The following is a 22,843-nucleotide window of genomic DNA, read 5'->3' on the forward strand; positions in this document are numbered from 1 at the left end:
ATAAGTCATCGGATGATTGCAAGTAAATACAATAATAAGTAAAAAAAAGTTTTAAAAAATATGAAGAAAAAAAGAAACAAACTTTGAAATCACCTCCTTGAAAACAAAGTAATTAAAAAAAAATAAAAAATACACATATTTGGTATCGCTGTGTTCAGAAATGTCTGAACTATCAAAATATAAAGAAGGGAATTTTGTTACTTACCGTAAATTCCTTTTCTTCTAGCTCTTATTGGGAGACCCAGACGATTGGGGTATAGCTACTGCCCTCTGGAGGCCACACAAAGCACTACATTAAAAGTGCAAGGCCCCTCCCCCTCTGGCTATACCCCCCCGTGGTATCACGGGTTCTCCAGTTTTAGTGCCAAAGCAAGAAGGAGGAAGCCAATAACTGGTTTAAACAAATTAACTCCGAATAACATCGGAGAACTGAAAAACCGTTCAACATGAACAACATGTGTACCCGCAAACAACAAAAAAACATCCCGAAGGACAACAGGGCGGGTGCTGGGTCTCCCAATAAGAGCTAGAAGAAAAGGAATTTACGGTAAGTAACAAAATTCCCTTCTTCTTCAGCGCTCTATTGGGAGACCCAGACGATTGGGACGTCCAAAAGCTGTCCCTGGGTGGGTAAATAAATACCTCATGTTAGAGCTGCAAAACAGCCCTCCCCTATGGGGGTGTCACTGCCGCCTGCAGGACTCTTCTACCTAAGCTGGCATCCGCCGAAGCATAGGTATGCACCTGATAATGCTTGGTGAAAGTGTGCAGACTGGACCAGGTAGCTGCCTGGCACACCTGTTGAGCCGAAGCCTGGTGACGTAATGCCCAGGACGCACCCACGGCTCTGGTTGAGTGGGCTTTTAGCCCTGAAGGAACCGGAAGCCCCGCAGAACGGTAGGCCTCTAGAATTGGTTCTTTGATCCATCGAGCCAGGGTGGCTTTAGAAGCCTGCAACCCCTTGCGCGGACCAGCGACAAGGACAAAAAGTGCATCGGAACGGCGTATGGGCGCCGTGCGGGAAATGTAGATTCTGAGTGCTCTCACCAGATCTAGCAAACGTAAGTCCTTTTCATACCGGTGAACCGGATGAGGGCAAAAAGAAGGCAAGGAAATATCCTGATTAAGATGAAAAGAGGATACGACCTTAGGAAGAAACTCCGGAATGGGGCGCAGCACAACCTTGTCCTGGTGGAACACCAGGAAGGGAGCCTTGGATGACAGAGCTGCCAGCTCAGACACTCGCCGAAGCGATGTGATCGCAACAAGAAACGCCACTTTCTGCGACAGCCGAGAAAAGGAAACTTCCTTCAGAGGCTCGAAGGGCGGCTTCTGGAGAGCAACTAGTACCCTGTTCAGATCCCATGGATCTAACGGTCGCTTGTACGGGGGCACAATATGACAGACCCCCTGCAGGAACGTGCGCACCTTAGGAAGACATGCTAGACGCTTCTGAAAAAACACGGATAGTGCCGAAACTTGCCCTTTAAGGGAGCTGAGCGACAAGCCCTTTTCTAACCCCGATTGCAGGAAGGAAAGAAACTTGGGTAATGCAAATGGCCAGGGAGACACTCCCTGGGCCGAGCACCAGGATAAGAAAATCTTCCACGTTCTGTGGTAGATCTTAGCAGAATTCGACTTTCTAGCTTGTCTCATTGTGGCAACCACTCCTTGAGATAATCCTGCAGATGCTAGGATCCAGGACTCAATGGCCACACAGTCAGGTTCAGGGCCGCAGAATTCTGATGGAAAAACGGCCCTTGGGACAGTAAGTCTGGTCGGTCTGGCAGTGACCACGGTCGACCGATCGTGAGATGCCACAGATCCGGATACCACGACCTCCTCGGCCAGTTTGGAGCGACGAGTATGATGCGGCTGCACTCGGATCTGATCTTGCGTAGCACTCTGGGCAAGAGCGCCAGAGGCGGAAACACGTAAGGGAGCTGAAACTGCGACCAATCTTGAACCAAGGCGTCTGCCGCCAGAGCTCTTTGATCGCGCGACCTCGCCATGAATGCCGGGACCTTGTTGTTGTGCCGGGATGCCATTAGGTCGACATCCGGCACTCCCCAGCGGCGACAGATTTCCTGAAACACGTCCGGGTGAAGGGACCATTCCCCTGCGTCCATGCCCTGGCGACTGAGGAAGTCTGCTTCCCAGTTTTCTACGCCTGGGATGTGAACCGCGGATATGGTGGATGCTCTGTCCTCCACCCACATTAGAATGCGCCGGACTTCTTGGAAGGCTTGCCGACTGCGCGTCCCTCCTTGGTGGTTGATGTATGCCACCGCTGTGGAGTTGTCCGATTGGATTCGGATCTGCTTTCCTTCCAGCCACTGCTGGAAGGCTAGTAGGGCAAGATACACTGCTCTGATTTCCAGAACATTGATCTGAAGGGTGGACTCCTGCGGAGTCCACGTCCCCTGAGCCCTGTGGTGGAGAAACACTGCTCCCCACCCCGACAGACTCGCATCTGTCGTAACTACTGCCCAGGATGGGGGCAGGAAGGATCTTCCCTGAGATAATGAGGTGGGAAGGAGCCACCATTGTAAAGAGTCCTTGGCCGTCTGGGAAAGCGAGACTTTCCTGTCCAGGGACGTTGACTTCCCGTCCCATTGGCGGAGAATGTCCCATTGAAGTGGGCGCAGATGAAACTGCGCAAAGGGAACTGCTTCCATGGCTGCCACCATCTTCCCTAGGAAATGCATGAGACGCCGCAAGGGATGCAACTGGCCCTGCAGGAGAGATTGCACCCCTGTCTGTAGTGACCGCTGCTTGTTCAGCGGCAGCTTCACTATCGCTGCTAGAGTATGAAACTCCATGCCAAGATACGTTAGTGACTGAGTCGGTGATAGGATCGACTTTGGAAAGTTGATGATCCATCCGAAAGACTGTAGAGTCTCCAGCGTAGCATTCAGGCTGTGCTGACATGCCTCCTGAGAGGGAGCTTTGACCAATAAGTCGTCTAGGTAAGGGATCACCGAGTGTCCCTGAGAGTGCAAGACTGCTACCACCGCCGCCATGACCTTGGTGAAGACCCGTGGGGCTGTCGCCAGACCAAATGGCAGAGCTACGAACTGAAAATGGTCGTCTCCTATCACAAAACGTAGAAAACGTTGATGTTCTGTAGCAATTGGCACGTGGAGATAAGCATCTTTGATGTCTATTGAGGCAAGGAAGTCTCCTCTGGACATTGAGGCAATGACAGAGTGGAGGGTTTCCATCCGGAACCTCCTGGCGTGCACATGTTTGTTGAGCCGTTTTAGGTCCAGAACAGGACGGAACGAGCCGTCCTTTTTTGGAACCACAAAGAGATTGGAGTAAAACCCTTGCCCTTGTTCCTGAGGAGGGACTGGGATCACCACTCCTTCCGCTTTTAGGGAATCCACCGCCTGCAGCAGAGCATCTGCTCGGTCTGGATGTGGGGAGGTTCTGAAGAACCGAGCTGGAGGACGAGAATTGAACTCGATTCTGTACCCGCGAGACAAAATGTCCGTCACCCACCGGTCTTTGACCTGTGACATCCAAATGCCGGAAAAGCGGGAGAGCCTGCCCCCGACCGGCGATGCGGAGGGGGGGGGCTGGAAGTCATGAGGTAGCCGCTTTGGAAGCGGTACCTCCATTTGCTTTCTTGGGGCGTGTGTGAGTCCGCCACGAATCTGAGTTTCTTTGCGTCCTCTGAGTCCCTTTGGACGAGGTAAATGGTGTCTTGCCCGAACCTCGAAAGGACTGAAACCTCTGCTGCCACTTTTTCTGCTGAGGTTTGGATGTTCTGGGTTGTGGTAAAGAGGAGTCTTTACCCTTGGACTGCTTAATGATGTCAGCCAATGGCTCGCCAAACAGTCTATCTCTAGACAAAGGCAAACTGGTTAAACATTTTTTGGAACCAGCATCTGCTTTCCAGTCCTTTAACCACAAGGCTCTGCGCAAAACTACCGAATTGGCGGACGCCATTGAGGTGCGACTGGTAGATTCTAGGACCGCATTGATAGCGTAAGACGCAAACGCCGACATCTGCGTGGTAAGGTGCGCCACTTGCGGCACTGCTGGATGCATGATAGCATCCACTTTTGCTAAGCCAGCTGAAATAGCCTGGAGTGCCCATACGGCTGCGAATGCCGGAGCAAACGACGCGCCGATAGCTTCATAGACAGATTTTAACCAAAGGTCCATCTGTCTGTCATTGGCATCTTTAAGTGAAGCGCCATCCTCCACTGCAACTATGGATCTAGCTGCAAGTTTGGAAATCGGGGGGTCTACCTTTGGACACTGTGTCCAGCGCTTGACCACCTCAGGGGGGAAAGGGAAACGCGTATCTTTAGATCGTTTAGAGAAACGCCTTTCTGGGTGAGCGTCGTGCTTCTGGATTGATTCTCTGAAGTCAGAGTGATCTAACAAAGCACTCAATTTACGCTTGGGATAAAGGAAACGAAACTTCTCCTGCTCCGCAGCCGCCTCTTCTGCTGAAGGGGCTGGGGGAGAAATATCCAACAGCCTATTGATGGCTGAGATAAGGTCGTTTACCATGGCATCCCCATCCGGGGTATCCAGGTTGAGAGGGGTTCCAGGAGTGGATTCCTGATCACTCTCATCAGACACATCACAGGGAGACTGATTGTGCTGAGACCCTGAGCAGTGTGAAGACGTCGAGGGTCTTTCCCAGCGAGCTCGCTTAGGGTGGCTGGGGCCATCATCTGAGTCATAATCCTCGGCCTGTGAAGCCGGGGACCCCCCTGTGGGCTGGATACATTCCAAGTAAGGGGGACCTGAGGACAGAGGCCTCGCCGTGCCCAGAGACTGAGCCCCATGCATAGATTGCAAGGTTTCAAGTATTTTTGCCATAGAGACAGACATACTATCAGCAAAAACTGCAAAGTCTGTCCCTGTCACCGGGGCAGAACTTACAAGCGTCTCAGCCTGGGTCGCTACCTCTCCTGACTCCGGCTGGCGAAGCAGCACCGGGTCGGAGCATTGCACACAATGGGGGTCATCGGAGCCTGCTGGTAGATTAGCCCCACATGCAGCACACGCAGTATACACAGCCCTTTTTGCCTTGGCCGCCTTGCGTTTTGAGGATGACATGTTGCTGCTTCCACAGAGCGATCTGGGATATGCAGCCAGAAGCGCACCTCACAGTGCAAGAAATACAATATCTATATATCTGTACCCAGTACACTGATACACAGTGAGGCACTAGAGGGACCAGCACAGAAAAATCGCTTACCGCCCGCTTAAAAAGCGGGTGTGTGGTCGCCAGATAGCCCCTAGTCCAGGTCTCCCAGAGCCTTGCGTCCTTCCTCCAGCCAGGCATGCATGTAATGGCTGCCGGCGTCTCGAGAGAGGAAGGGGGGCGGGCCCTGGGCGTTCCTGGCCAAGAGCGGGAAGCCTGCTTCCCTCTGTGCCAAGTGAGAGGGCTGGAGCATGTAAATCAGGCTCCAGCCCTCGTCGCTGCTAGCGAACAGCGTCTCTCCCCTACCCTGAATGACAGGGTGGGGGCGGGAACGAATCGGAGCTGCCGGCGTCCTAGGCCCAAAAAGCCGGGGACTAAATTTATAACCGCCGCCGCCGTAAAAGCGCGGACGGCGGATCCCCGGCGCACCACAAGTCACAGCAGCGCCGCCCGGTCCAGAGGGGGTCGGCGCTGCGTTCCCATACACAAAAAAGTCCCCCAGTAATCTGTAGGGACACCAACTCCACGTTGCGGTCCCCGGCGCACTACAACACCCAGCCAGCCCGGAGTGTGTCTGTGCCTGCCGGGGACACGGAGTACCTGTATGATGCAGGGCCTGTCCCTGATCGTACTCCTGCTCCGTCTCCATCAGGTTCTAATGGGTCTGTGGATGGAGCCCGGCATCAGAGCTGAGAGGCCGGCAGGATCCCACTTCCACAGAGCCCTACCAGGGGATGTGGAAGGAAAACAGCATGTCAGGCTCCAGCCCTGTACCAGCAATAGGTACCTCAACCTTACAACACCATCCAGGGGTGAGAAGGGAGCATGCTGGGGACACTATATGTGTCCTCTTTTCTTCCATCCGAAACAGTCAGCAGCTACTGCTGACTAAAATCTGTGGAGCTATGCATGGAATGTCTGACCTCCTTCGCACACAAAGCTAAAACTGGAGAACCCGTGATACCACGGGGGGGTATAGCCAGAGGGGGAGGGGCCTTGCACTTTTAATGTAGTGCTTTGTGTGGCCTCCAGAGGGCAGTAGCTATACCCCAATCGTCTGGGTCTCCCAATAGAGCGCTGAAGAAATAAATTAATTTGATTGGTAAACAGCTTAACGAAAAAAATTAAGAACACCAGAATTTAATGTTTTTGGCAGTGCAACATTGCAATAAAATAAAATATGAAGCAATCAAAACATTGCATCTATTCCAAAATAAAAACTTCAGCTCACAGGGCAAAAAAAATAAGCCATCCCACAACACCAGATTCAGAAAAATGAAAACAAATAGGGCTTGGAAAATGGCGACAAAAGCAACATTTAAAAAAAAAATCTGAATTATTTTTCACCACTTAAATAAAAAAAAATATACATTTATACATGTTTGGGATCTACGTATTCATACTGACTTGGGCAATCCTACTGCCATGTCAGTTTTTTCATATAGTAAACATAGTAAATAAAAAAAAAGAATTATGGAATTTCACTTTTCATGCAATTTCACTGCATTTCGATTTTTTTTATCTTTTTCCAGTACAATATATGGTAAAATGAATGGTGTCATTCAAAAGTACATGTCATCCCACAAAAAACAAGCCCTCATATGACTATATTAACTGAAAAATAAAAAAGTTATGGCTCTTGGAAGAAGGGGAGGAGAAAAGGAAAGCCTAAAAACGGAAAATCACAAGGTCATGAAGGGTTTAAAAGGAGGAATCTCTACTAAGGCATCTACAGTGCCCTAGACAAATAGGCGCAAAGACTGAATTTACAAAAAAAAATTAGAGCAGTTAGGCTAACCCATTTTGTTGTCTCTTATTTCATACTCGGTTTATGCAAGTAATTAGGCCAGAATTTTGAATGAACATTAAAGCACCACTACAGTGTTATTTTTTCCCTGTAGTGGTCCTTTAAATGTAAGCCTCTGCCCCGTGTCTTATACTCACCTTCTTGTGTTTTCATAGTTGCTCTGCTCCCGCGGCGCCACCTTGTACCCATAGATTCTGGCTGGCCGGAAGTCTGAAGCTAAGTCACACGCACTCAATGCGTCTCTATTGGAGCGAGAATGAAGCCAGAACAAGGCTCACATTAAGATGCATTGGAGAATGACCTCCGGCACGCTCCATGAAACACTTGAGCTGCCAGCTAGTCACTTTTCAGTGCAGACCGACCGGAGAACCGCTGGAAAATCATGAAGGTGGTGGAAGATGAGTATAGGACAGGGCTAAGGGAACTTAGATTTCAATACAGGGAAGCAATTAAAAAAAACAAACAAACACTGTAGTGGTGCTTTATAGGATCTTGATCTCAAAAGTGCTATATTTAGAATGTTTACCGATAAAGCAGCCGGTAACACGTATGATCCTCTCTCAGTATTTGACAGATATATATATACCTTAATTACAGTATATTTTTAAAATATAATATGTAAAATATTGAAGCCTCATTGCGGGACTACAGAAGATAAAAGTGTACAGAAAGGGAGCAGTCTAGAGTAAGATCATACACAATGAATGCTTAGTGTAATTGGAAAACCACAAATGTGTACATACATCCAAATGTTTCTCCAGAATGACGCCATGTCCTTGATTGTGGTGACCATTGTGACTGCCACTCTTGTGCCCATTCTGATGTGGCGTGGCAGATCGACTATGAGCAGTGCAGGAAGAGGAGAGACTGCGACTGGATCTGTGGCTAGAAGGCTTGTGATCATCCTGCTTATGTTTGGGGCTTTGCCTGTAAGAAATCAGAAAGTATGTACAAATTAGGGTTAAGAAACTTGATTAATGAAAGTATCATTTGAGGTCTTTGAACTCTCCAGCCGCTTAGATGTGTTATATTATCAGCTGTTAGCTCCACATCAATATGCAATTTTACATTTGCAAAGTTCTGTCAAATAATGATGTTACCAAGTTTATGAATAGAAAATGATAATGCATCAAAAATAAATGGAGAAAAAGAAGTATTTCTGAATGATAGAATACTGGGCTCATGGTTTAATTGTAAATCCCAGAGCCTGACCCAAATACTTTCTAATTGAAAATTTATAAAAGTGTTACAGTAGACAATTAACCATGATCTTTTCAGGTCAATTAACTTTAAACACTATAATTTGTAACAGTTATAAAGTTTGTGCAATATACTAATAAATATTACCCTAAAGTGTCCTAAGCTGAGCTAAAATGAAGCGGGTCATTTGCTTTTTCTTTTTTCCAACATTAGTAGTGATGGGCGAGCCGAAACTGTATAGTTCGGGGTCCGTACCGGATACCTAGTGTCCATGCATGGACCCCGAACACGGAGTTCCCAGGGAAGTCTGTGTTACTCTTTGGGTTTGACCACCTGGATAATGAAAAAAAATAAATCGAAAATAAAGAATAAAGCAGGACATTATACTTATCGACCTTCCCCGCGGCTGTCACACTGCTTCCGGGTCCAATAATTAACTCTCAAACATATTCAGTGCTTCCCCCGGCCCCGTCAGTCCCAGGGTCTGTGATTAGTTGCACAGACCACGCCCCAATCCTGTCTGACAGAGTCAGTGATTGATTGGAATCATACATGCTATCTGTGTTGATATAGTGGTGTAAAAATAAATAAATATACTGGTATAGATTCCCCCCATATTGTGATACCCAGTACAGATAAAGCAGACGGCTACAATCTGCAGCCCCCAGCCATGTGTTTATCTTGGCAGTGTATCAAAATAAAAGGGACCCTATGCAGCATTTATATTAATTATTTAAATAATTTTAAAACATGTGGTGCGGTCCCGACCCAAATCTGATACCCAGTAAAGATAAAGTAACAGCTGGAGGCTGGTATTCTCAGGCTGGGGAGGCTCATGGTTATTGGCACCAAGCCTGAAAATAGCAGCCTGCAGCCACCCAGAATTGTTGCATCCATTAGATGCGAAAATCCTTGGTGTGGTGGCAATTGAGGTAATATAAGGGTTAATGACAGCTCACAGCTGTCGCTAAGCCGTAATGGTAGGGTCTATGAGACCCTTCCATTACTAATCCTGTAAGTGAAAAGAAACAAACACAAAAAATGGTTTATTTGAAATAAAATGCAAAAAAATACCCCCTTCCTCCAATTTATTAACCCACCAAATACCCAGGTCCGATGTAATCCCCACAAGGTCCCACGGTGATCCCGCCTCTGCTACATACTGAAGTTGCAGCGTGCTGGTACATTTGAGAACATGACCGCCTGCTGTGGCTTCAGGCAGACACTGAACTGAGCTGCAGCTGTGAGCGGTGATGTCACTGAGTTTATCTGTGGTCACAGCTGGAGGTCCCCACAGCACCCCACTTATGACCGCAGGTAAACTCACCGCAAGTGAACTCATTGAATTTAGTGATCTCATGCACTTCAATGAGGCCTGCATCTGGCAGAAAACAGCATTTTTTTGCCAAGAGATGCAGATTTGGTGCTGAAATTTATACACCAAATTCCTGAACCAATACTGCATCTACTGAAAGAAAGAAAACAAAGCCATCAAAACATAATGCAGTTTTGATGCGCTTTTTATGCCAGGAGATGCAGTATTTTTGCAGGAATTGGTGTATAAATATCAGCACTAAATCTGCATCTCCTGGCAAAAACTTGTGTTTTCATGTATTTTTTTGCCAGGCGATGCAGTATTGGTGCAGGAATTTGGTGTATAACTTTCAGCACCAAATCTGTATCTCAAGGCTAAAAAAAAATCGCATCAAAACCACATTCCGTTTTGATGCGTTTTTTTGCCAGGAGGCACAGCATTGGTGCAGGAATTTGGTGTATAAATTCCAGCACCAAATCTGCATCTCTTGGCAGTTCTCATTGAACTGAATGAGTTCACGAAAATGAGGTCACTGAGTTCTATGAGTTCACCTGAGGTGAGTTTACCTGCGATCATAGGTGGGGTACCTTGGGACTCTCCGGCTGTGACAGCAGATAAAGTCAGTGATGTCACTACTAACAGCTGCGGCTCAGTCAGTCTCTACCAAAAGCCAAGGCGGGTGGTCATATTCTCTAATGTGTCCGCGCACTGTAACTTCAAGATTTAGCAGAGCTGGGATCGTCATGGGACCTTGTATGGATTATATCAGACCTGTGTGTTAGGTGGGTTAATAAATTGGAGAAAAAGGTTTTTTTTTATAATTTATTTCAAATAAAGGATTTTTTCAGTGTTTTTGTTTATTTCTTTTCACTTACAGGATTAGTGATGGGGGGTCTCAAAGACGCCTCCCATTACTAATCTAGGGCTTAGTGGCAGCTGTGAGCTGTCATTAACCCCTTATATTACCCCGATTACCACAGCACCAGGGCAATCTGGATGAGATGGGTAAAGGGCCAAGATTGTCACATCTAATGGATGCAACAATTCTGGGTGGCTGCAGGCTGCTACTTTTAGGCCGGAGGGGCCCAATAACTATGAGGCTCCCCAGCTTGAGAATACCAGCCCCCAGCTGACAACTTTATCTTGGCTGGGTATGAAAATTGGGGGGAGATGGGGAACTCCTTGTTTTAAATTATTTATTTAAATAATTATAAAAAGGTGGCATGGTGTCCCTCATATTTTGATACACAGCCACCCCAGCCTAAGAATAACAGCCCCCAGCTGACGGCTTTATCTTGGCTGGTTATCAAAATTGGGAGGGGATGGGGAACTCCTTGTTTTAAATTATTTATTTAAATAATTTTAAAAAAGCGGTGTGGCATCTTTCGTATTTTGATACACAGCCAAGATAACACACATAGAGCTGGGAGCTGCAGCCTGTAGCCGTATGCTTTATCTGTGCTGGGTATCAGAATATGGGGGGACCCTATGCTAATTTATTTATATTTACACTACTATAGGGACACAGACAGTGTGTGTGATTGCAAGCAATCACAGACACTGTCACACAGAGTGGGGACGTGGTCTGACTGCAACCAATGTCAGAACCCAGGACTGACGGTCAGTGGGGGAAGCAGTGAATATCTATCAGAGTTCATGAGCGCACCCGGTAGCAGTGTGACAATCGCGCATGAGATTCGGTAACTATAACTGTCCTGCACTAATTCCACTGGCCCTTTCTACCACCATTTTACAGCACAATGTTTGGGTCCCCATAGGCTTATATGAGGTTCAGCGCACCGGGCAACTGTAAGGATTCAAGTTTGATCCCGAACTGGACTTTTTTTTTTTTTTTTTAAGAGCGACTGGACCCGCCAGACCCGAACATCTGTGGGTTTGCCAATCTCTAAACATCAGTTTATAGTACAATGCCTGGTAGAAAAACAGACTTTCCAGAATATACTGAGATGTCTCTGTTGCATACTCTTCCTAAAAGTAGAAGCAATGGCCATCAAATTATGGTGTTTGGGGTGAAAAATCTGAAATTATAAAGTTTTCTTTTACAAGTGTCTGAGATATTACTATGCACAAGAACAATATATATACATACAAATCCTAATTAATTGATGGATTATTTATTATTGGTTCAGCTAAAATGAGTGTACAGAGTTGAAGACCCAATGATTTTTATTAATACTAATAATACCACGATAATAATACTATTACCAATACTATTACTACTACTACTACTACTAATAATAATAATAATAATAATAATTACAACATAAAAACATCTGCCTGTTTCTTAATTGGTAATGCTTTCAAAATTAAAAAAAAATGCAGGAGGGTTCAGTAAGGGAGGGGAGTGGTGTCTTCTACCGTGAAACTGCAGACACATAGCTAGTAATATTGTCTACTATTTATATGAACAACATTGAGCAGTTCCTGGGCAAAATGTTGCACAATATGAGCCTTGCTTGGCTCCTTGCTTGTTAAAGGTATGGTAATATATATGGGAACTATTTGGTACTATGTTGGCAAAAAATAGCACCCTGAGTTTTGCTTGATGTAACAACAATCAGCTCTTTGTCCCTCTGTGGGTACAGTATGACACTATCTTGGCACTCTTTATTGTTATTGTTATATGACCACTGTATAGGAGTAGGAAGACAATGTTTATCTTTGTTTAGGCAAAGTATGACTCTGATGGACTTTTAAAGCACTAAAATGGCGTGCTCACATGAGCATTTAACACAGACGAGAGCTATTCAATGTTTTATCAGATAGCCCTTGGACCAATGTTATAGTATGGGGCAGTGCCAACCAGCGATTTTTCTCTCATGTCGATTCAGTCTGATTTATGTGACCACACACAATTGAGAACATGGAGAAATTAAAGGGGTATTCCCATCTCCAACATCCTATCATAATATGTAGTACCGTATTTTTCAGACTATAAGACGCACCGGACCATAAGACGCACCCTGGTTTTAGTGAAGGAAAATAGGAAAATAAAATTTTAAGCAAAAAATGTGGTCATGACACACTGTTATGGGGCGAGGATATGCTGCTGACACTGTTATGGGGGTAATATCCCCAAATTCTTTACTACGGTACCCCATCCTGGTAATGATCCTCCTGCCTTGTATATACAGTATATGTCCCCATCCTGGTATAGCCCCCATCCTGCTATATACCGTCAACCTGGCATATGGCCGAATCCTGCTATATACTGGCATATGGCCTCATCCTGCTATATAACCCATCCAGGCATATGGCCCCATCCTGCTATATAACCGATCCAGGCATATGGCCCCATCCTGCTATATACCCCCATCCTGCTATATACCTCCATCCTGCTAAATACCCCCATCCTGCTCATATACCCCCATCCTGCTCATATACTCCCATCCTGCTATATACCCCATCCTGCTCATAATATATCTCCATCCAGCTCATAATATACCCCCATCCTGCTATATGCCCTAATCCTGCTATACACCCCCATCCTGCTCATATACCCCCATCCTGGTATACAGGCCGCATCCTGTGGCAAATAAAAAAAATAAACGTTTATACTCACCTTACCTCACTCCCTGCAGCATCGCTCGTCCACCCGTCTGTGTCAGCAGCAGTGCCGCTGAGTGGAGCCGGCCACGATCCCTGCAGTATCGCGATGTCCTTCTGTCTGTGCCGGCAGTGGCTGCGTGTGGACACGTGCACACAGCGATGATGCCATTGCTGTGTGCACCGCTAGTCTCCACACAGTCGTCGCCGGCACAGACAGGAGGACATCGCGGTGCTGCAGGGATCGTGGCCGGTGAGTGTACTGATTCACTGCACCCCGCGCTGATGATGCACGGGGAGCACTGAATACACATGAGCACATGATCACTCCAGGCTGTAGCTGCCAGGGGTGATCATGCGGGCTGGCTGTTAATTATGTGTGCACCCTCCGCCCACCTGTCTGCGCCGGCTTCAGCGCTGAGAGATGATGGGCGGGATGATGGGCGTGAATATTAAATAAGCGGGTCCACGTGGTCACGGCAGGCGCTGCTACAGCCTGCTCGTGTCGCCAATGACCCACTCCACTGCAGCACCCTCATTCCCCGCAGCTCTACATTCAGACTATGAGATGCACCCCCCACCTTCCCCCAACACTTTCCCCCGGGGGAAAAAGTGTGTCTTATCGTATGAAAAATACGGTAGGTGTAGTAATAATAATAATATTAGCAAATACCTCCAATTACAAATGTAGTATAGTTCTCCTGATTCACTATCTCACTTACCTCATGTTCTGGGTATTACAGGACCTTATGTATCCATGGTTACGACCACGAGCAACTGACTAACTTTTCCCTATATGCGTGGTCATAACCATGGATACCGTAAGATCCTGCAATACCCTGAACATAAGGCAAGAGACATAGTGAATCAGGAGAACTAGACTACATTTCTAATTGGAGGTATTTGCTAATATTAATATTATAATTATTATTATTATACCTACTACTTATTGGGATAGGATTTTGGAGATGGGAATAATCCTTTAAGTTCTCCTTCTCACCTGTGCTCTGATTCTTACATGTGAGAAAATCAGATTACAGTAAACGATGCTCAGTTCACACTCTGATCAGAGTTTGAGTGGAGTGTCATTAGCATAATCGGCCCAATCCGCTGGCATTAGAGAACATACGCTCATGTGACTCCAGCCTAAGGCTATATGCTCACGAGAAATTAAACCTGCGGATTTATCTGCGGAATATTTCCAGATAAATCCGCAGGTTTCAGCATGCACAGACGCTCCCCATGTTATCCTATGGGGCATGGGGAGTGCTGTGTCCATGCTGCGGATATGTGCGGCTGCGGAACATGCTGCGCGGATGTCCCGCAGCCACACGTAATTGCATGTCAATTATTTCTGCGGAAATACCTGCGGGAATCCCGGCACTCCACTACGGAGATAGGGCCAGGACTTCTGCAGGTAATCCGCAGGAATGTCCGCAGGTTTTACTGCAGCTATTTCGCTGTACTACCGCAGCTAAAAATAGCTGCAGATTCCAGCGAGCAGCTGCGGGAAACCTGCAGACTTCCGTGGGCACATAGCCTAAAGGCCGTTTTACACGCTGCGTTATCATTACCGATATCGCTAGCGTGCGTACCCGCCCCCATCGGTTGTGCGTCACGGGCAAATCGCTGCCCGTGGTGCACAACATCGCTGGGACCCGTCACACTACTTACCTGCCTAGCGACATCACTAAGCGGCCGCCCAATAGAAGCGGAGGGGGCGGAGATGAGCGAGACTAACATCCCGCCCATCTTCTGCCTTCCTCATTGCGGGCGGCCGCAGGTGCGATGTGGTTCCTCGTTCCTGCGGTTTCACACATAGCGATGTGTGCCACTGCAGGAACGACAAATAACCTGCGTCCTGCAACAGCAACAATATTTGGGAACTCAACAGCGTGTCAACGATCAACGATAAGGTGAGTATTTTTGATCGTTAGCGGTTGCTTGTACATATCACACACAATGACGTCGCTAACGAGAACGGATGTGCGTCACAAATTCCGTGACCCCAACGACATCGCGTTAGCGATGTCGTTACGTGTAAAGCGGCCTTAAGGCTCTATGTTGGCAAAGTACTGCTCTATATAGGTTTTGCTACGATGTATTTGCACACGCAATGTAAATGAATCTAATATGAAGGTAAAATTGCTAGAACATTCATGGGATGTTGATTGTGATTGTAAGTGCATGCCCGCTAATTTACCCATATATTTGCACATCTTTGTCTAGAAGTCTCACATTGCCAAAATTATGAGTACGCAGAACATTAAATTTCCAATGTCTACTGAAAATAAAAACTATTGTATATAGAAAATACAAGTTACCTGCATGGTGACTTGGAGGTGCTGTAGTCAGAGGAAGGAGAAGCACTGTGAGAACTACAACTGCTATGTCTGTGGGTTCTGCGGATAGTTGATCCACTATGTGATCTGCCAAAAATCATTAAAAGAAAGAATTGATTTATAAACAGCATGCTAATACCCAAACAAAGTGAGGATTTCATATTTTCTGATGATATTCCACTGGAAACAAAATAAAACTAATATAACACAATATTTCCATTCCCTCTTTTTCTTTATATATAGATAAAAAAAATGAAAATATTGCTTTGAAAATATAGATAATAAATTAAATTAGATAGGTCATCTATGTGTGATTGGTGGTGGTCTGTACCCTGAAAGACCGGATTGCTACATCACCTTTCACTGTGGTAACCAACACAGTGTTGATTGATCCCATACAGCTGCTGTAGAAGCTCAGGCCTAGCTCAGCCTTCAAAGTGAGCTCCAGTACCAGACTCAGTGCTAAAGAGCTATATCAGTATAAATTATTTCACCTCCCAGAACCCATTAATATTAAGAAGTTAACAAACCTTTTAAGATAACAAAAATGTAGCTTGATAGAGGTGATTTAAACTTGGCACTTTTTGATTTCCTATAAACATTATTCACTGCTTGAAATTGAAAGTACTGGTACATTTGTTGGATCCCAATGTCTGATGCAGGCTCAGGAGCTGAGCATGCATCATACCTGGCAGACGCTTAGGGGTACTTTGCACGTTGCGACATCGCTAGCCGATGATAGCGATGCCGAGCGCGATAGTACCCGCCCTCGTCGCACATGCGATATCTTGTGATAGCTGCCGTAGTGAACATTATCGCTACGGCAGCTTCACACGCACTTACCTGCCCTGCGACCTTGCTCTGGCCAGTGACCCGCCTCCTTCCTAAGGTGGCAGGTCGTGCGGCGTCACAGCGACGTCACACGGCAGATGGCCAATAGAAGCGGAGGGGCGGAGATGAGCGGGACGGAAACATCCCGCCCACCTCCTTCATTCCGCATAGCTGGTGAAGGCAGGTAAGGAGATGTTCCTTGCTCCTGCGGCTTCACACACAGCGATGTGTGCTGCCACAGGAATGAGGAACAACATTGTATCTCCTATTGGTGCGACATTATGGAAATGTCTGACGCTACACAGATCACCAATTTACGACGCTTTTGCGATCGTTTATCGGCGCATCTAGGCTTTACACGTTACGACGCCGTTACCGGCGCCGGATGTGCGTCACTTTCGATTTGACCCCGACGATATCGTAGTAGCGGTGTCGCAACGTGCAAAGTACCCCTTACTGTGTTAATCACTCAACATCAACCTCTAACAACAGCGAGCAGATTTGAGCTCAACAAGCTGCTATTAAACTTTAGAATTCAACTATCAATCTTTTAAAGGGACTCTGTCAGCACAGAATAACTGTTCAATCCAAGCACAGGCACTCAATGCATCATGGCGGGGCAAACCATTTAAATCCACCATACTACCTGCTTGTTTTACTCTTATCAACCACTCTTCTCTGGTTCTATGAAGCCAGAGATGTCAATGAAAAAAGAGGGGGTGTTGGTGGAGATTGAGGGGATACAAGCAGGTGGGAAAGTTGTATTTAAATTATTAACCCTGCCATGATTCACCAAGCGCCTGTGCTTGGATTAAACAGTCATTCTGTGCTGACATAGACCCTTTAAAGTGCACAGTCCAGGCTGTTTCCCATTGGTCCTTCCATGACACATTCATGATATACTGATGGGCTGTATGGCAGTTAGGGGTCTACTGAAGGCCCCCATGCCTTCTATGACAATACTGTTATGAAGAGGAGCTTGTGGCTGTGCTTTACAGGAGACTGATTTTAATTATATACTATACAGTTATTTTGTAGCATATAGTATAAGTAGAGATGGGTGAACTCGCATATGCGCCAATTCTGGGGCGGCTGTGGACTGCTATTTTTAGGCTGGGGAGGGTGTTTTTTTATTTTTAAATAAAGGATTTCTCTGTGTTTTACGTTTATATCTTTTTACTTAGACAATTAGTAACCCATTACTAATTCAGGGTTTAATGATAGCTGTGATTTTTTGACAAATGAAATCTTTAATTAACCCTTTATATTACCCCGATTGCCACTGCACCATGGCAATTGGGATGAGCTTGGTAAGTGCCAGGATTGACGCATCTAATGGATGTGCCAATTAGGGGGGCTGCAGACTGCTGTTTGTAGACTGGGGAGGGCCCAATAACCATGGGCTTCCCAAGCCTGAGAATACCAGCACCCAGCTGTCTGCTTTATCTTTGCTAGGTATAAAATTAGAAGGGAATGTATGCTGTTTTTTTTTTAAAAATATTTATTTAAATCATTTTTAAAAAGCAGCATGAGGTCTCTCTTATTTTGATACGCAGCTAAGACAACACACACAGCTGGGGACTGCAGCCTTTAGCTGTCTGCTTTATCTGCGCTGGATATCAAAATACGGGGAACCTTACGTTATTTTTTCCAATTTTTTATTTATTTTTACTCTCCACTTCGGAGACATAGACAGCTAATGGAGGGCAACCAATCACAGACGCCGGCACGCCAAACGTCTGACTGCAATCAATCACAGACGCTAACACACAGGATGGATGGAGGAAGCAGTAAATATTCATGCGATTTAATGAGCGGACCCGGAACTTTACAGTTCGGGTTCGCTCATCACTAAGATCACTAAGTATAAGTGATCAGATGACTGCAGGTTCAAGACCACCAAGGGGATGACAAAAAAAATGTAATCCACTTTCTTTTCTCTCTTTAAAAATAAAGAAATTAAAATAAATAAATATAGTATTACTGTGACCGTAAAAGTCAGATCTATCAAAGTAATCAGTTAATGCCATAAATAGAAAACTGCCAAAATTGTTACTCTAATGCTACTCTGCCAAAAAAAGCAATAAGAAGTGATCAAAATGTTGTATGTAATAAAAAAAGAATCAATAAAAACTTCAGTTCAAAAAACAGAGCAATCATATAGCTCCATCAATGTAACAATGAAAATAATACAGGTCTTGGAAAATGGAGACAACAATTTTTTTCCATAAAATTACTGATTGTTATCACTTAAATAAAAAAGTAGAAGATACTAATATGTTATCGCCATAACTGTTCTGACTTGGAGAATGATATTGCCAGGTCTTTCCACAACACAATCAATGCCGTAAAAACAAAACTCAATTATAACAAAACAGCAATTAGAATGTTTTTTCATTTTCCAGTACATTGAATTGTAAAATGAACGGTGTCAATGAAAACTAAGATTATGTCAACAGAATAATAAAAAAATTATGGCTCTTGGAAAAAGGGGAGGAACAAACAAAAGGGGAGGAACAGAAAATCACCTGGTCTGAAAAGGGTTACGGATTGTTTAGGCAAGATAAAGCATAAGTAACATTAGAAACAATTATGATAGCTTGGCAAAAACAAAACCAAATTAAATAAATTCTGCTATGTAATATGGTGATACCTGTACATTTTATTTCCAGTAAAATATTAAAGGGAACCAACCAGCAGGATTTTCACATATAAAAGTACAGGCACTGCCATACTGGCGCTAGGATGCTTGAGTGGCATGTGCATCTGGGTGGGTCTGGTCTTCAGTAATGCTGCCTCCCCTTGGCTGCTCTTCTATTTAAATTTATCCCCTCTGTGGCCCTGATTAACACTGTGCAGTATTATTTTCAAGTGTTTCTCCAAATCTTCAATAAAATGGTGATGGAATCACCGCATGCGTGAACCATTATTTCTGGCGCCATTTTATTTAAGAAACTGTAAACAGAAATATGAGCAGCAACAACGCATGAGTAGATTCTTTTTATAATCAGAGCATGCGCAGCCACTGTTCATAGTCATCTCCACGGGTTCATCTGTAAAATGGAGCCAGAGATTGCGGCACATGCATTGGCTGATTCCAGCGCTATTTTATTGAAGAATTGGAGAAAAACTTGAATATAATACTGCGCACGCGCGGGCCAAAGTGTTAATCGCAGCAGCAGAGGGGAGAAATATAAATAGAGGAGAGACAGGCAGCCAAGGGAGAAATCATTACTGAAGACCCAACCCACAAAGTCCCATCTTGATGCCTATGCCACTTAACCAACGCAATCATATCTGAACCTTTGATAATGGGTTTTTTTCTGAACTGAAGATATGATCGGGTACACCATCCCAGCGCCAGTATGGCACTGCCTTTACTTTATATGTGAAAATCTTGCTGGTTGGTTCCCTTTAACATTTTAATTTAACATAATTTTGCACATGTAAAATAACAAATATTTGTACCTCTTTCTGTCTTTAGATTTATCTTTTCTTTTGTTCTTAAGGCTTCTAGATCTAAGGGAATTTAAAGAATATAATATTTTATTTAGCAAGTAAGTTAGCAATAAAAAAAATGTAATGAAAAAATAAAGTGGTAGGGTAATAAATTGTAAAATAAACATTACATACTGTATATCTGAAAATCGACAAAAGACATAAGTAATAACATTATGCCCACAGACACCAAATATCTGGGAGAAATGTCTGATAAAGGTAAATAAGAAAAGTGAATCTAATGTAATTGTAGTAGTGGTGCACAAACTGAATTTTATCTTATCTGCTGTAGGAAAGCTGTTACTGTTTTTAATTGACTGAACAAACAATAAGAATACTAATGTAAGGGATACTTCTCACATAACGAGATCGCTAGCGAGATCGCTGCTGAGTCACAGGTTTTGTGACAAATAGGGGTCTCACCAGCGATCTCGTTATGTGTGACACTAAGCAGCGACCTGGCCCCTGCTGTGAAATTGCTGATCGTTACACACTGTTCTGGTTTATTTTCTTCAAAGCCGATGTCCTGCTGGGCAGGACGCATCGCTGTGTTTGACACCTACTAAACAGCCTCCTATACAGGTCGCTCATTGTTACTGCATCCTTGGTAAGGTCTGACTGTTTGACATCTCATCAGGGACCTCCCTGCGACTTACCAGCGATCCTTATCAGGTCGCATAGTTTTCGGGATCGCTGGTAAGTCATTAAATGTGACAGGGGCTTAAGACACAGTACTCTCAAGGAGTGGGATGAGAGGTGCCTGAATAGATAAAGAATTTCAAACCACTTAATAGGCACAACTATATTTTTTTTAATAGATCATGTATTTGTGGGTCGCATTGATCCTATTAGGTCTAATCTTCGATGTGACATAAAGTGGTCGGCATGGTTTGATGTTGTCAACTATATTAAAGGGTTTGTCCAAGAATATAATAAAATTACCCAGTCAAATAAATCAAATGGCAGGACATTCTAGTCAAGTGTCAAGATGGGCTGCAGTCTGAAGAAACACAGAGCCCAAGACCGACGTATCAACTGACAGAGGAGCTGTATCATAGGTACAAATACTGGTGAGTTGCCAGAGAAGGGCCATGACAGGAGAAGAAATAAATCTTCTTCTCGCACTGAGGCTGTAAAAGAAATATTTTGTACTCAGTTTGTTGAGGAGAAGATTTATCTCCAATCTCGAGAATTAGGGTATGTGCGCACACCCGAGACCACAACTCACCTGTGACGTCATCGCTGATTGCGTAGCTCACTTCAGTCACTCGGGCGACTTGCTGTCACAGTTGGAGAATCCAGCTGTGGCCGCGGGTAACCTGAGTGACATCATCGCTGATCGTGCGGCTCACTTATGTTGCTGCGTGGAGCTGACAGAGAGTGGTCGTAGTCTGTGGCCGCTCCTGTCAGCTTTATGTAGCAGAGCTGGATGCGTCGCGGGACCTCGTGGGAATTACGTCGGACCTGGAGGGGTATTTGGGAATTTTAATAAAGTGGTGAAAGAGGGTGTTTTTTTTGTCTTTTATTCCAAATAAAGGATTTTTTCGGGTGTATGTGTTTATTTTCTTTAACTGACCGGTTAATCATGGAAGGTAGCTCGGGGAGACGCCTGCCATGATTAACCTAGGACTTAATGGCAGCTAAGGGCTGCCATTAACTCCTTATTACTCCGATTGCCTCCGCACCAGGGCAATTTGGGATGAGCCGTGTAGAGTTCCAGGACTGTCGCATCTAATGGATGCGGCAATTCCAGGTGGCTGCTAGCTGATATTGTTAGGCTGGGGGGCTTTGCATAACGTGGAGCTCCCCATCCTGAGAATACCAGCCTTCAGCCGTGTGGCTTTACCCTGGCTGGTATCAAAATTGGGTGTGACCGCATGTCGTTTTTCTTTAATAATTTATTTATTTTACTGCACGATATAGACCCGCCCACTGGCGGCTTTAATTGGTTGCAGGGAGACAGCTGTCACTCAGCGTGGGAGCGTGTCTGACTGCAACCAATCATAGGCGCTGGTGGGCGGGGAAAGCAGGGAATACGAGATGGAATAATAAGCGGCCGGAATTTTGAAAAGAGGAAAATCCGCCAGAGCTTTGTGACAGCCGTGCAGCGCCAGTGATCGGTGAGTATGAGAGAGGGGGCGAGACCGACTGACGGACAGAGAGAGAGAGAGACAGACAGAGCAACCAACTGACAGAGAAAGGGGTGCTTTACACGCTGCAACATTGCTAGCATTTGCTAGCAATGTCGACTGAGATTGCACCCTCCCCATCGCACGGCCAATATGTGGTGATCACTGCCGTAGTGAACATTATCGCTACGGCATTGTCACACGCACATACCTGCTCTGCGACGTCGCTATGACCGGAAAACTGCCTCCTTTCTAAGGGGGTGGTTCGTTCAGCATCACAGCGACGTCACAGCAGCGTCACTGAACTGTCGCCCAATAGAAAAGGAGGGGAGGAGGTGAGCGGCCGGAACATGCCGCCCACCTCCTTCCTTCCTCCTTTTTCGGTGGACGCAGGTAAGGAGATGTTTGTTGTTCCAGCAGCGTCACACATAGCAATGTGTGCTGCCGTAGGAATGACAAACAACATCGTTACTGTAGCAGCAACGATAATTGGGAATAGGGGGGCATGTCACTGATGAGCGATTTTGAACGTTTTTGCGATGATTCAAAATCGCTCATAGGTGTCACACACAACGACATCGCTAAAGCGGCCGGATGTGCGTCACAAATTTCGTGACCCCAACGAGATCGCTTTAGCGATATCGTAGAGTGTAAAGCCACCCAAAGAGACTGACATCGACAGACAGAGAGAGATTGACCGACATCGACAGAGAGACTAAAAAGACCTGCGTTTTGCTTGTCAAAAAAGCATGCGGAACGCAACAAAAGTGCAGTCCAAGTGCATTTTGGTTGCGTTTTGACCCACATCATTGATTTCGATGGGTGGAGAATGCAGCTACAACGCACAAAAGTAGTGAGATGCTGGTTTTTTTTGCGCAGCGATTTTTGGCATCCAAAATGCTGCGTTTAAAAACGCAGCGTGCGCATTGAATTTTCGGACTTCTCATTGACTTTGCTGGGGAAGCAGAATGCATGCAATTTGGC

General features: G+C 45.4%; 1 protein-coding gene across 4 annotated transcripts in view; it reads right to left on the minus strand.

Annotated features, from left to right (window-relative positions):
* The window catches only part of SRRM3 (serine/arginine repetitive matrix 3), an 800,697-nt gene that overhangs the window by 52,634 nt on the left and 725,220 nt on the right, over positions 1-22,843 (minus strand). For all 4 annotated transcript variants that reach the window (XM_075336281.1, XM_075336283.1, XM_075336280.1 and 1 more), the window contains 3 exons: positions 19,701-19,751; positions 15,384-15,488; positions 7,721-7,904 (listed from right to left, as the gene is read on the minus strand). In XM_075336281.1, the coding sequence (XP_075192396.1) occupies positions 7,721-7,904; positions 15,384-15,488; positions 19,701-19,751 (340 nt within the window). The remainder of the gene's footprint in view (positions 1-7,720; positions 7,905-15,383; positions 15,489-19,700; positions 19,752-22,843) is intronic.

This window comes from Anomaloglossus baeobatrachus, chromosome 2 (genome assembly GCF_048569485.1).
Source record: "Anomaloglossus baeobatrachus isolate aAnoBae1 chromosome 2, aAnoBae1.hap1, whole genome shotgun sequence".
Classification (NCBI taxonomy): Eukaryota; Metazoa; Chordata; class Amphibia; order Anura; family Aromobatidae; genus Anomaloglossus; species Anomaloglossus baeobatrachus.